This window comes from Rhinopithecus bieti, unplaced genomic scaffold (assembly GCF_001698545.2).
Source record: "Rhinopithecus bieti isolate Rb0 unplaced genomic scaffold, ASM169854v2 scaffold_26546, whole genome shotgun sequence".
NCBI lineage: Eukaryota > Metazoa > Chordata > Mammalia > Primates > Cercopithecidae > Rhinopithecus > Rhinopithecus bieti.
Genome location: NW_016812367.1, coordinates 1,978,806 through 1,991,247, shown reverse-complemented (window position 1 = coordinate 1,991,247; position 12,442 = coordinate 1,978,806). Strand labels below are relative to the sequence as shown.

General features: G+C 56.9%; 1 protein-coding gene across 4 annotated transcripts; it reads right to left on the bottom strand.

Annotated features, from left to right (window-relative positions):
- Positions 1-1,200: 1,200 nt before the first annotated feature.
- Positions 1,201-11,901, bottom strand: SNCB (synuclein beta). 4 transcript variants are annotated; one of them, XM_017896168.1, is made up of 6 exons: positions 11,625-11,894; positions 10,895-11,024; positions 7,762-7,803; positions 7,443-7,561; positions 2,332-2,421; positions 1,201-1,961 (listed from the first exon to the last, which is right to left on the bottom strand). In XM_017896168.1, the coding sequence occupies exons 2-6, from the start codon at positions 11,013-11,015 to the stop codon at positions 1,929-1,931; spliced, it is 405 nt and encodes a 134-aa protein (XP_017751657.1). In that variant the 5' UTR covers positions 11,016-11,024; positions 11,625-11,894; the 3' UTR covers positions 1,201-1,928. The 4 variants fall into 4 exon arrangements, with proteins under 4 accessions (XP_017751657.1, XP_017751656.1, XP_017751654.1 ...); XM_017896167.1 differs by lacking the exon at positions 1,201-1,961 and having other exon boundaries at positions 2,245-2,421; positions 7,774-7,803; positions 11,625-11,901; XM_017896165.1 differs by lacking the exon at positions 1,201-1,961 and having other exon boundaries at positions 2,245-2,421.
- Between the last annotated feature and the right edge of the window lie 541 nt (positions 11,902-12,442).

Genomic DNA, 12,442 nt, shown 5'->3' with positions numbered 1-12,442 from the left:
ACCACCTACCCCCGACCCCCGCATCACGTCTGCCAGCTGCCTCCTACTTCTGGAAATAAAGGTCCCTACCCTACGGGCCAAGGTGACCTGAGCAGAACGGTCTCCCGCAGCGTTCAAGGCCTTCTTCCCAGCTTGGCACCACTTCTCGCCTCCAACAACTTAGGGAAAGAGGCGCTAACACTCGGGGGCTAACTGAATAGAGCAAACTTCTTCCAGCTAGGGGCTGGAGGGCGAGGCAGGCTTGCGGCACGGAATTGAGGTCGCACCGAGGTTTAGAATAGGGTAGGGTCTTGCGCAGGCGAGTTTGGGGGCCTCTGCAGCACAGCCACGCCAAGATCCCGTCCGGGTGGGGCGGGGCCTCTGCGGGACGGGGCGGGGCCTCGGTGCAAGCGCAGAGACAAGCCTCTGCGGCGAGAGGGCAGGGGCGGGGCCACGCGCAGGGAATGCCTGTGCCAATAAAGGCAGCGATTGGGGGTGGGGGGGCGGTGCCTCTGCGCGGAGCCAGCACTATCTCCGCCTCCATCTGTCTCACTCTGAGGCGGTGTTGGGGGCCCCCTAGTGCTGATCCTGATCTGCTCAAGGCTCCCAGGCGGCATCCCAGACCTTTGCGGGCCCTCGCCCACCTCAAACTTTCGGCCTCAAACATTCCGGCGCCTTCGTGGGGGTGGGAGGGTGGAGCACTGGAGGCCAGGGCTCTGCTGGCTCCAGGGGCAGTTGCTCATTTCCCCTCCCCTGAGACAGGTTTTTCTGCGTTGGGCAGGTATGCGCGGGGCTTTGTGCGTGTCCACGTTCTGGAGTGGGAGAGGTCTTTCAGCGCTCGAATGGGAGCGCGCTGGTCTGCACGTGTTGGCCAGCGTGCGTGCACTCGTGTTTGCACGCTTGCGTGGCCAGAGTGCGCACACTTGGGTTCGCGCACTTGGACCCACGGACAGGCACGCGGGGTCCGCACGTGAGTGGGCATCGGCGCGCCTGCGCTACCTGTGCGGCCAGATGTGAGCCCTTCCGCCCCAACACTGCGGCGGCATGGGGCTTCCCTAGATCCTGCACTCCCAGCTGGCACTTTAGGGACTAGCAGGCGGCGCCCGAGGCCACCTTCCCACCTCCCAGCCAACTGCGTGTCCCAGCCCGGGGCACCCTCCCCGACCTGCCATCCGGGGGACAGAGTAGGAGATGGAGACACGAAGCCAGAGGTGGCCAGTCTTGTACCTCGGCTGTGTGTGCCAGACCCCGAAGAGCGCAGAGGGGCAGACTGGGACCTGGAACACCCGCCGCCACGTGCCGCCCCCACCCGGCGCCCAGCCCAGCCCTGCCCGTGCGGCGCCGGCTACAGACAGATTAGCTTTATTCATGGACTCGCGGGGGGCGGCCGGGCCCACCCGCCCGGGACACGCTCACACGGGGGGATGGGGACTCTCCATGCCACAATCACAACACACGACGCCCGCGTTCGGACAGGGCCGGCTGGGGGCGGTGGGAGGGGGGACATGGCACAGCCTGGCTCCTGGTTTTGGTTAAAAAAAAAATGTTCTCGGGGTTAATGGGAGTGGGGCGGGGTGCTCTGAGGCTGCCCGGGGGCCCCTTGGAGAGCCACTGTCGGGGATGGGGAGGAGCCGTCGCTTCGGATCTTCGTTTAAAAACATATAGAACATGCTACATCCGCGCAGACGCTGGACAGGAGGAGGCAACACTGGAGGGGCGAGGCTCCCAGCCGCGGCCGCAGCCCCAGCCCTGTCCACGCCCCAGGGTTGGACGTGGGCGGGTAGGACAGACAGATGGACAGACACTAACACAGGCTCGGAGGAGGTTGCCTCAGAGCGGAAGGAAGATCTCGTGATTGGGGAGAAGGAGTCAAAGGACAGCCCTGGCTCTAGGGGGCGGGGCAGGGACAGGGACAGAATTGTGCTGCTGGTGGGGGCTGTCCTGGGCCCCTACGCCTCTGGCTCATACTCCTGATATTCCTCCTGCATCACAGGGATGGGGGTGAAGTAGAGAAGAGCAAAAGGGAGGAGGAGTTGGAGACCAAATGGCCAAGCCCTGGCCCAATAACCCTCTCCCTCAAGGAGGAATAGTACCTTCCCCTTTTCCCGGGCAGGGGAGGAGCCTGGAAGTTGGGGACAGCAGAGAATTCCTGGGCAGGGGTTCCTGGGGCCCAGCGCTAGACCCTATCTGCCCTCTCCTCCCTGCTCCCACCTCCTGGGGCCTGGGTTCTAGAAGAAGGGTGTCAAGCTCCCTGGCCCAACCATCTCATGCCAGGGATGTCCCACCCCAGCTAGGGACAGCAGTAATCATCCTGGATTCCCAAAGTCCCGCCCAGCCCTGCTGCCCCCTCACCTGGGGTGGATCCTCATAACTCTCCCCTTCTGGCTCCATCAGGGGCTCAATCAGCGGTTCCTCAGCAGCTTCCTGGGCCATTTCCTCTGGCTGTGGGCAGAGAAGGGTAGGGCTGGTGAGGACAACCAGGATGCCCCCCAAATTCCCACACTGGTAAGCTTTGGGCTGGTTGGAGTGGGGAAAGCTAGGGTGGGTTGGCAGAGCAAGGATAATTTCTAATTCAGTTGTTTATTTGGAATGCCTTGGAAGTGGGAGGGAGGTGAAGGGGGAAATTCCCCTGAATCACAGTTAAAGTGACAGTGTGGAGTGGGAGCTGGCTCTCCACAGTGCTCCCCCCATGCATGGCGGCCTCTGCACTTCCATCATTTGGATACTCAGTCACCAGCTTATGCCTCATCCTTTGTGTCAGGCTCTGTGCTGGGCATCGGGACCCCAGAGATAACCCTGGGGGTTCCCCTGGGCTGAAGGGAGCTGGAGGCTCAGGGACAGGGCTGGGCAGGGGCTCTGAGCCATTCCCCGCTACCTTCCACTCATCCCTCCCCCAGGCCCTGTGTGGCCTCATTTCTTCAGCTGTTGCTATTTTAAGATAAGCTGGAAGCCACAGCTCATGGTGTTGCTTGGATGTGTGAGCTAAGACTCTCCCCTCCCCACTGCGTCTGCTGCCCAGACAGGCGCAGACCAGCGGGCATGCATGTGGGTGGGCTGCCAGACACATGGCCAGACACCTGCAGGCGACCACATGTATGTGAACAAACACGGGACTGAGCTGGCTGCACACACAAGCACACGCGACAGCCTGGGATCCATGTACAACCTGTGCAGGGCCTCATGTGGGCTGGCACACACCTGGGATCCAGGAGCAATGGTGCCGAGGAAAGCCTGCCCTGACCACATCTGCACCCTGGGTGTCCCAGTCCCATCCAGGCAGCGTCAGCTCCTTCACATTACCTGTCTAGGTGGGCCCTGTGGGCACGTGAGTTTCCAGCTCCTGACCTGGCTCATTTCCCCACTGCACAGATGGGTATGCCAAGGCCTAGGAGGTGGGGAAACGTTATTTTGCCCCCAAGTCACCCAGCTATGACCAGAACCCAGGGATGGAATGTAGTGTTTAAAATGCCAGCTTGATAGCTGGGGACTGTGGCGCATGCCTGTAGTCCCAGCTACTTGGGAAGCTGAGGCAGGAGAACAGCTTGAACCCGGGAGGCAGAGGTTGTAGTGAGCCAAGATCGCACACTCCAGCCTAGGTAACAGAGTGAGAATCCATCTCAAAAAAGCCAGCTTGAGCACATTGTTTGGAAACAACCCAAATGTCCAACATGAGAAGAATGGATGTGTGCCTTGTGAGCTAATGACACAATGGAATACTACACAACAAGAATGAAGAGCAAGAATGCATACAAGAGCAGGGCTGAGTCTCACAAGCTTCCTGATGAATGGAGGAAGCCAGATACAGAATAGAAGAGCATGGACTTCATGATAACCTTTTTTTTTTTTTTTTTTTTTTGAGACAGAGTCTTGCTCTGCGGCCCAGGCTGGTGTGCAGTGGTGCGATCTCTGCTCACCGCAACCTCCGCCTCCTGGGTTCAAGCGATTCTCCTGCCTCAGCCTCCCAAGTAGCTGGGAGTACAGGCATGTGCCACTGTGTCCGGCTAATTTTGGTATTGTTAGTAGAGATGGGGTTTCGCCATGTTGGCCAGGCTGTTCTCAAACTCGTGACCTCAGGTGATCTTTCCACCTCAGCCTCCCAAAGTGCTAGGATTACAGGCATAAGCCACTGCGCCCAGCCTCATGATAACATTTACAATAAGTCAAAAAACACCCAACTAATTTTGTGCTGATAGAAGCCAGGAAGCAAGGCCAGGAACAGTGGCTCATGCCTGTTACCACTCCCAGCATTTTGGGAGGCCGAGGTGGGCAGATCACTTGAGGTCAGGAGTTTGAGACTAGCCTGGCCAACATGGTGAAACCCCGTCTCTACTGAAAATACAAAAATTAGCCAGGCATGGTGGTGCACGCCTGTAGTGTCAGTTACTCAGGAGGCTGAGGCAGGAGCATCGCTTGAACCCAGGAGGTAGAGGTTTCAGTGAGCTGAGATTGTGCCACTGCACTCCAGCCTGGGCAACAGAGTGAGACTCCATCTAAAAATAAAAGTCAGAAAGCAGTTCCCCTTGGAGGGGGATAGGCAGGGCCAGGACTAATGGGAGGTGGGTGAGGCTCCTGGAGTGCAGACGTCAGGGAGGCCTGGCCTCCCTCTCCTGGCCGTGCAAGTGAGACTCCATGAGCGAGTGCCCCAGACACCTCTTTTGTCTCCCCCTAGTCCTGGCCCTGGGGATAGGAACTGGAAGGGGTCACAAGGTGGGGTCCTGGGGGATAATGTTCTGTCTCGAGCTGGCTGCTGGTTACAAGGAGAGTTCCCTTTGTGAACATTTCATGGAGCTGCCAGTTTTCCGCATGTACATTGTACTTCAATAAAAAGTTCACTTAAAAAAAATCCCATAGTCTGTAATCCCAGATACTTGGAGGGCTGAGGCAGGAGGATTGCTTGAGCCCAGGAGTTCAAGATTAGCCTGGGTAACATAGCAGGACCCCATCTCAGAAAACAAACAAACAACCCCAGCCTGGCCACCTGGTAGCTACCTGGCATCAGGCAAGTGATTTTGCTTCTAATCTCAGCAGCCTTGCATGGGAAACGAGGCTGGTGAGGATTCCATGATGATGGATGGAAAGCAAGCTTGAAGCAGAGAGTCTCAGAAATGCAGACCCAGGGTGTGCATGAGTCCCCCCATGCTGCTGGTGGCCCAAGGGGCTGTTGTCTGGGTTATAACTCTACGATCTTGGGCTCCCTTGGGAGGGTAGCCTTGAGGCGTCAACAAGCACCAGTAGGAGAAAGGTGACCAGACAGAAATGATTCTGTTCAACCACCCACATCACAAACAGCCTTGGGGCTGACAGATAGGCTGAACCTGCCTCTCTCTTGCACCCCAGCTCACAGCACTAGGACTGGCCCTGTGCCATCACCAAGCAACTCCAGTGACATGGCCTGAGCTTATCCTCCTGACCACCTTATGAGGGAGGCAGGCAGGAACTGGGGTCTTGGGCAAGTGACTTCACTTCTCTAAACCTCAGTCTCTTCATCTGTAAAATGGGCTGGTTATGGTGCCATATAGGTACATTGTGAAGAGTCAATGAGTTAGTTCATGTAAAACATCTAGGACAGTGCCTGTTCATGAAAGAGATCAATGAATGGGAGTGATTATTGGTAACATGATTATAAGAAATAGGAAGTCATGGCCGGGCGCAGTGGCTCATGCCTGTAATCCCAGCACTTTGGGAGGCCGAGGAAGGTGGATCACCTGAGGTCAGGAGTTCGAGACCAGCCTGGCCAACGTGGTGAAACTCCGTCTCTACTAAAAACACAAAAAATTAGCTGGGCGTGGTAGCGGGTGCCTGTAATCCCAGCAACTTGGGAAGCTGAGGCAGGAGAATCTCTAGAATCCAGGAGGCGGAGGTCACGCCATTGCACTCCAGCCTGGGCAACAAGAGCAAAATTCCGTCTCAAAAATAAATAAATAAATAAAAAATAAAAAAGAGACAGGGCTTGAACTAGAACTTCTGAGTCAAGACCCTGACTTCCAACAGTGGAAGGAACCAACTATGCAAAATGGCAGGAGTGGAGGGCAGCATGGGGTCTCCCACAGCCTGGTGGATGCACTCACACTGAACGTACACTGGTCACCCAAACCCAATGCTGCAGAAGGAGCCCCCAGCCCCATGGAGGCAGGGTCTGCACATGTCCGTGGACAGGCACAGAGTGTCCACAGCTAATGCCTGCACACACATGTCATGGGGTCCACTTCCAGGCACACCTGTGCTCACAGGATCCCCTGCAGGCAGACACAGACTGCTTGCGTGATCACGTGGCCACAATCTCTTGCGGGGCACTCACATTATGCAAACCCAGCTCTTTATATCCATGGTTCTCATAATATGCTCCCTGGAACTGCAGCATCAACATCACCTGGGTACTTGTTAGAAATGCAGATCTACCAGCCCCACCTCAGACCTACTAAATCAGAAATTGTAAGGATGGGGCCAATGATCTGTATTTTAACCCAGCCTCTTGGTGATTGATACACACTCAAGCTTTGAGAATATCTAATCTATATTATCTCCAATCTGCATAAGAGTCCTATTGTGTTCACTCACATTTTATAAGCGAACTATCGGGTTCAGAGATATGGTGGGACCTGCCCAGGGTCACGCAGCCAGGAAGTAGTGGAGTTAGGATTCAAACCCAGCTGAGGTTAGGGGTCAGTGGGTTCAGAGCTCACAACTCTTAATCCCCTTTTATTAGGGGGTCCTAGTAGGGGGATCTGTCTCCATGCACACATGAGTGGCCCCCAGGAAACACAACTGCACAGATCACATCCACCCTAGCACAGCTCCCACCTGCTCCAACCTGCCTCAGGGCCTTGGTACTTGCTGTTCCTATGGCCTGAAATTTGCTTGCCACACGTCTCAAGGCTGCCTCTCTCATCCCTTGGGTGTCAGCTCAAATGGTTCTTCCTCAGAGAAGCCTTCCCAGCTAAAATAGCCCTCTCACCCCTTGCCTGTCTGTCCCATCGCCCTCTCTGTCTTTTCTCTGTAGCACTTATCCCCGTGGAAAGCAGCCTGGCTGCTGGCTTGCGTTTTACTATCTTCTCCCACTACAATGTCAGCTGCAGGAACGAAGGAACCTATTCACTGCAGCAGCCTCTACAACAATTCCTCTCTGGCATGGATATTTGTTGAATGAAAAGAAATGAATGAACAATCATTGACACATGCAGACATGGCCAGTAGTCATCTGGGTCATGCTGGCAAGCAGGATACACGCAGACAGCCAGGTCTGGGGGTCCCCATCACTGGGAGCATCACACATCACACCCATGCACACCTTTATTCAGATGCATTCTGAGCTGAGTCTAGCACGGCCCTGCAGGATGGGAGGCAAAGTAGCTTGTGTTCCATGCTGGCAGGATTGGGGGGGTGGGGATGGTGACAGGTTTATTTGTGTGCCTGGTGTGTGTGTGTGTGTGTGTGTGCACGTGTGGGTCAGGAGGATCGCTTACCTTCAGATCAGTGGGGAATTCCTCCCTCTTCACCAGGCCTGTGGCTGCTGCGATGTTCCCTGCCCCAGAGAACACAGCTCCTCCCAGATGTGAGGCCTGTTCCTTGGTTTTTTCAGCCACTGGAGCAGGGAGGGGGTTGAGGAAGGGGTTTGGGAGCAAGGGGGAACCATCGATGCCCCACCTTGTATCCCGGGACCTGCCCTTCCCACAGCGCATTCCCGCAGAAGCCTTGGGGGTCTCCCCCCCGCTGCCCTCTGGTTCCCGGCCAGATCACCGGCCTAAGTGAGAGAAGGGGCTGGTGCCAGGGCTGGGCTGGTACCTGAAGCCACACCTTGTACCACACCTTCTCGGGTCTTGCTTCCTGCAGGGAGAAAAAGTGGCACATTTAAGGGCTCTGTGCTGAGGGAACAGAAACTCCAGCATAGCATGGTGATGACAAAGTGGGCATCCCGTCACTGCCTCCTTGGTTCCCCACATCCTACAACCTGCACCCCCATGTTAACCCCCCTCTTATCACTGCACTGGGCCCCCACACCTCTGTCTGCAGGAGTTGCAGTTCTCTCTTGCCTGATGCAATACCCCACCCCTCTAGTGGATGTTGGCTGAGGGCCGGTGCTGTGTAAGGTCCTCTGCCTGCCCCATTGCACTTCACTTTTCCCCAGCCCTGGGAGGCGGGTGCTGTTATTGTCCCTGTTTCACAGATGGAAGCTCAGTGTGGGTTCCGCCACTAGGAAGTGGCTGAACTGACATTCAAGTTCCGGCCTTTCTGACCCTAAAACTTCAGCTACCAACCACTCTAACAGCATGTAGCCCAGGATGGGAGGCAGGTGGGGGGTGGGAGTAGGGGTGGAGCTGGGAGGCGACAAAGCTATATATTTTGAAAGGTTCCCCTCGTGCCCAATGCACCACTGCCCACAGCCCACTGCCCCATTCCATTTTCTTTAAAGATTCTCTTCTAGGCCGGGCGTGGTGGCTCAAGCCTGTAATCCCAGCACTTTGGGAGGCCGAGACGAGCGGATCACGAGGTCAGCAAATCGAGACCATCCTGGCTAACATGGTGAAACCCCGTCTCTACTAAAAAATACAAAAAAGTAGCCGGGCAAGGTGATGGGCGCCTGTAGTCGCAGCTACTCGGGAGGCTGAGGCAGGAGAATGGCATAAACCCGGGAGGCAGAGCTTGCAGTGAGCTGAGATCCGGCCACTGCACTCCAGCCTGGGCGACAGAGCGAGACTCCATCTCAAAAAAAAAAAAAAAAAAAAAAAAAAAAAAGATTCTCTTCTCCTAACAGGGGTGCAAACCCCTTCTTTTGGCCAGAGTAGGGGGTATCAGGCTCAGGGTGGGTCTAAAGGTGATGTGCAGATTGTGACTGGCACCCATGGCATTGGCTGGGACTTCCTAGGAGGGTAGCAACTTGGTCACATCAAAATGGCTGGGGGCTGCTGGGAAGGCCAGAGGGCCTGATCTGGGCTGGAGGATGAGAGCCGGAAACGGGGCAGGGAGTATCCCGTCTGACAATGTGGCAACACAGAAAACAGTGATGGAGCCAGAACTGGGTGTCTAGGCAGGCTGAGCCTGGCAGGGGTTTGGGGTGAGAGGCTAGCGTGGGAAGACAGGGTTCTCAGGGCGACAGCCAACCAGCACCCAGAAACAGGAGGGGCAGGCTGCATGCTCCCCTTTCACTCCTCCCACAAAACATCAGTTTCCACCTACTCTGTGCCAGGCCCTGGACCAATCTCTCACTGTCTGAAGTGGGTAAGAGAAGAACAGATTCAGTTCCTGGACCTCAAGTAGTGGGGAGAGGACTTCCAGCCTCCAAGGACTGTGTGAGGAGGGAAGGGACACTGCCTGGGCCTTGAGAAATGGGGAGCAGATGGACATCAGAAAGGAAATTGCAGAGGGTATCCTAGGCCCAGGGACCCACTTAGACAAGGCAGAGCAATGTGCTTTCAGGACAGTCCATGTGCCAGGAGCCATGGGTGTGGTGGGAAACGTAAACTGAGGCAGGACCATTAAGGGCACTGAATGCCAGGGTACAGGGAGCCAAGGCTTTAACTTGTAGGAACTGGGGTCCATCAGGGGCTCCCAGGCAGAGGGAGGAACAGGAAGTGCCAATCTAAGGGGAAGAGCAGTATGGCTTGGAGGGGCTGAGTCTATTATCAGAGAGACAATGTCAGGGAGCCAGAGGCCAGCAGGAATGAAAGACCTTGGGGAGGAGGCAGGAGAGAGGCCAGAGCTGGTATCAAGCAGACATGCAATTTAGCCTTCTCCCGGTCTCCATTGCCACCGCCCTCATCCCTGCCACCCTCATCCTGTGGCTTTACCATCTCCCATCAGACCTCTCTGCAGTTGTTCTGTCCCCAGAGGCCCAAGTGACCTTTCTAAACTAATCACATCATGGCAGTCCCTTGCTTACAATCTCTCATGGCCATGATAACAACGTTTTGCCCTGGCCTGCAAAGGGCCCTCGTGAACTTCTGCCCATCATTCTGACCTCACCTCCTACCACTGCTTCCTGCCTTGCCCCCAGCTCACCCCAGGGCCTTTGCACCTGGCTTTTCTGCAGCCCTGCCCCCTCTTACTACTCAGGGATGAGGCATTCTCTTCGGGGAGCCACTGGATGTCAACTTGCACTACTGAAATGCTCTGTATCACCATCAGGAGAGCAGGAACCATTCTTTCCTGTTCATTGTGAAACCCCAGCATTCGCAGGAGGCCTGGCACATAATAAGTGGACACAAAATATTTTTCAAATGGCCACAATCCAAATATGCTACGACCCTGGGCAAGTTATCCAACCCTGGCCTTTCTCCTGATACCAGCCGGTGGTTGCAAGGAAAGCGGATGGGGAGGAGAGATGGCAATGGTAAGACCACAGGAGTCTTGATGCAGGTGGACCTGGAACGCAACTCAACTTGGCCTTGGAGGTGCTGGAGGGAGGCGCCACAAGGGGAGGGGTGGGGCTTCCGACTCTATAAAGCTCGGTTCAAACCCCAGTTTCAGCATTTACCAGCTGGGTGACCTTGGGCAAGGTACTTAGACCTCTGGGAAGCCCAGTTTCCCTTATCTGTAGAATGGGCTGGAGCATTAAATGAGGAAATGGATGTTATGACATTTTACCCAGTACTTGGCATACAGCAAGTGTTCAACACCAGGTAACTAGTAATAATGGTAATAAGGATAAGAAAAAGGAGGTTCTCTGCTTTCATCACTGCACCGGTCCCTGGCCTTTCAGCTGGAGCTCCCCCTCATCAGCCGGCCCGTGTCCCCATTTCCGGATACAGACCCAGGCTTCTATGGGCTGGCTATGTCCCCCGTGACCCCTGCTGACCCCGCCCCATCTGCTGACTCATATTCTCCTTCCCAGAACCCCCCTTCCCGGGACCCGGCCCCAGCTCTACACTCTTGGGGGATCCCCAGCTCTGCAGCCCCAGAAACCCCGCCCCTCGCCCACCGACGTAGAGGACGCCCTCCTTGGTCTTCTCCGCCGCCTCGGTGACCCCCTGCTTGGTTTTCTCCGCGGCTGCCACAACGCCCTCCTTGGCCATGGACAGGCCCTTCATGAACACGTCCATCCTGGAGACCTGGGGAGGGCGATACACGGGCACCGGTGCTCTGGCCCCGCACCCTTCCGAGGGACGTGGGTCCCCTCCTCCTCCCGAGACCGCGGCACCCTTCTGGACCCTGAGCCCCCTCCCGCTTTCCCCCATCCCACCCCACTCCCCAGTGGGAAGCCTCAGGGCCGCGGAGAGTCCTAGCGTCCTTGAAACCCGGAGATGCGGGAGGGGCCACCGCCTCTGTTATCCGGGCCCTGCAACCTGCAGCCCCGTGGAACTGGAGTGCTGGTTCGGCGCGAAGATCCAGGACCCGCCTGTACACGCACGGCAGAGTCACACGGTCTTGCACACAAACATACACCATGGACAAGCTCACGTGCACACACAGGACACGCAGACGCTCCAACGCGCGTGAACACCCCGACCCACACGGGCGCGGACACACGTCCCCACAGCCTCCCGGGCAGCTGCAAACACCGGAGCATACTCACATACTCCGGGGTGCACACTGACGTGCATCCCCGGACCCCCCTCCATTTTCCATCCCCTTCCCCAGCTCCCTCCTGCCGCCTCAGTCCCCTCTCCACCCTCATCCCGTTCCCCATCCCCGGCGCGCGGCCGCCTCACCTGGATGCGGGGCCGGGGCTGGGGATGGAGCGGTGGCTGCGGCGGGCGGACGCGGGGGCTCCGCTAGGCTGGGCCGGGGTGGACTAGGGGCCGGAGCGGGGATAGGGCCGGGGTCAGCCGCCTGGGTCGCGGGTCCTGAGCAGGAGCGCAGCAGTGCCCGGGTCTCGGGTGCGTCGCCAGCCACCGCTAGTTCCTCCCGCCCTGCGAGCTCGCGCGCTCCGGCTCCGGCTCTGGCGCTGCGGCAGCTCTGAGCTCAGCACCCCGCTAGCGGCCGCGCCGCCCCCTCGGCCTGACTGACAGGGGGCGGGGAGGGTGACTGCGCGTAGCCGAAGAGCCTCCCGGGGCGGGCCCTGGACGCGCCCCTGGGGGCCCCGGCCGTAAGACTCTCGTAGTCTGTTGGGAGGTGGAGGAGGGGGACAATGCGGCGTGCGAAGAGTGGGGAAGAAATCACGCGATTGGATTTGGAGTTCTGCTGGGCTCGAATCTCAGCTGTGCTTTTTATTAACCGTGGGACCTTGAGCTACTTGGTTCTCCTTTCTGAATGACAGTTTCCTCCTCTGTAAAACAGGAATGGTTAATTCAACGAATGTTTACTGAGCGCTTAGACAAGTGGTGCAGGTTCAAGGCTGGAGGCAGTGGTAAAGGAAAACAAGGTTCCTGGTCTGGGGAAGCTTACCATGGGGGTGTTTGTACGTGTGTGTGTTCGTGTGCTCAGCGGAGGAAGACAGGACAGAAAATAAACGGATCAACATCGAAAGCAACAAAGTCATTACAGCTTGTAAGTTGTGAAGGTAACGGTGATGTAACACGGGGACTAG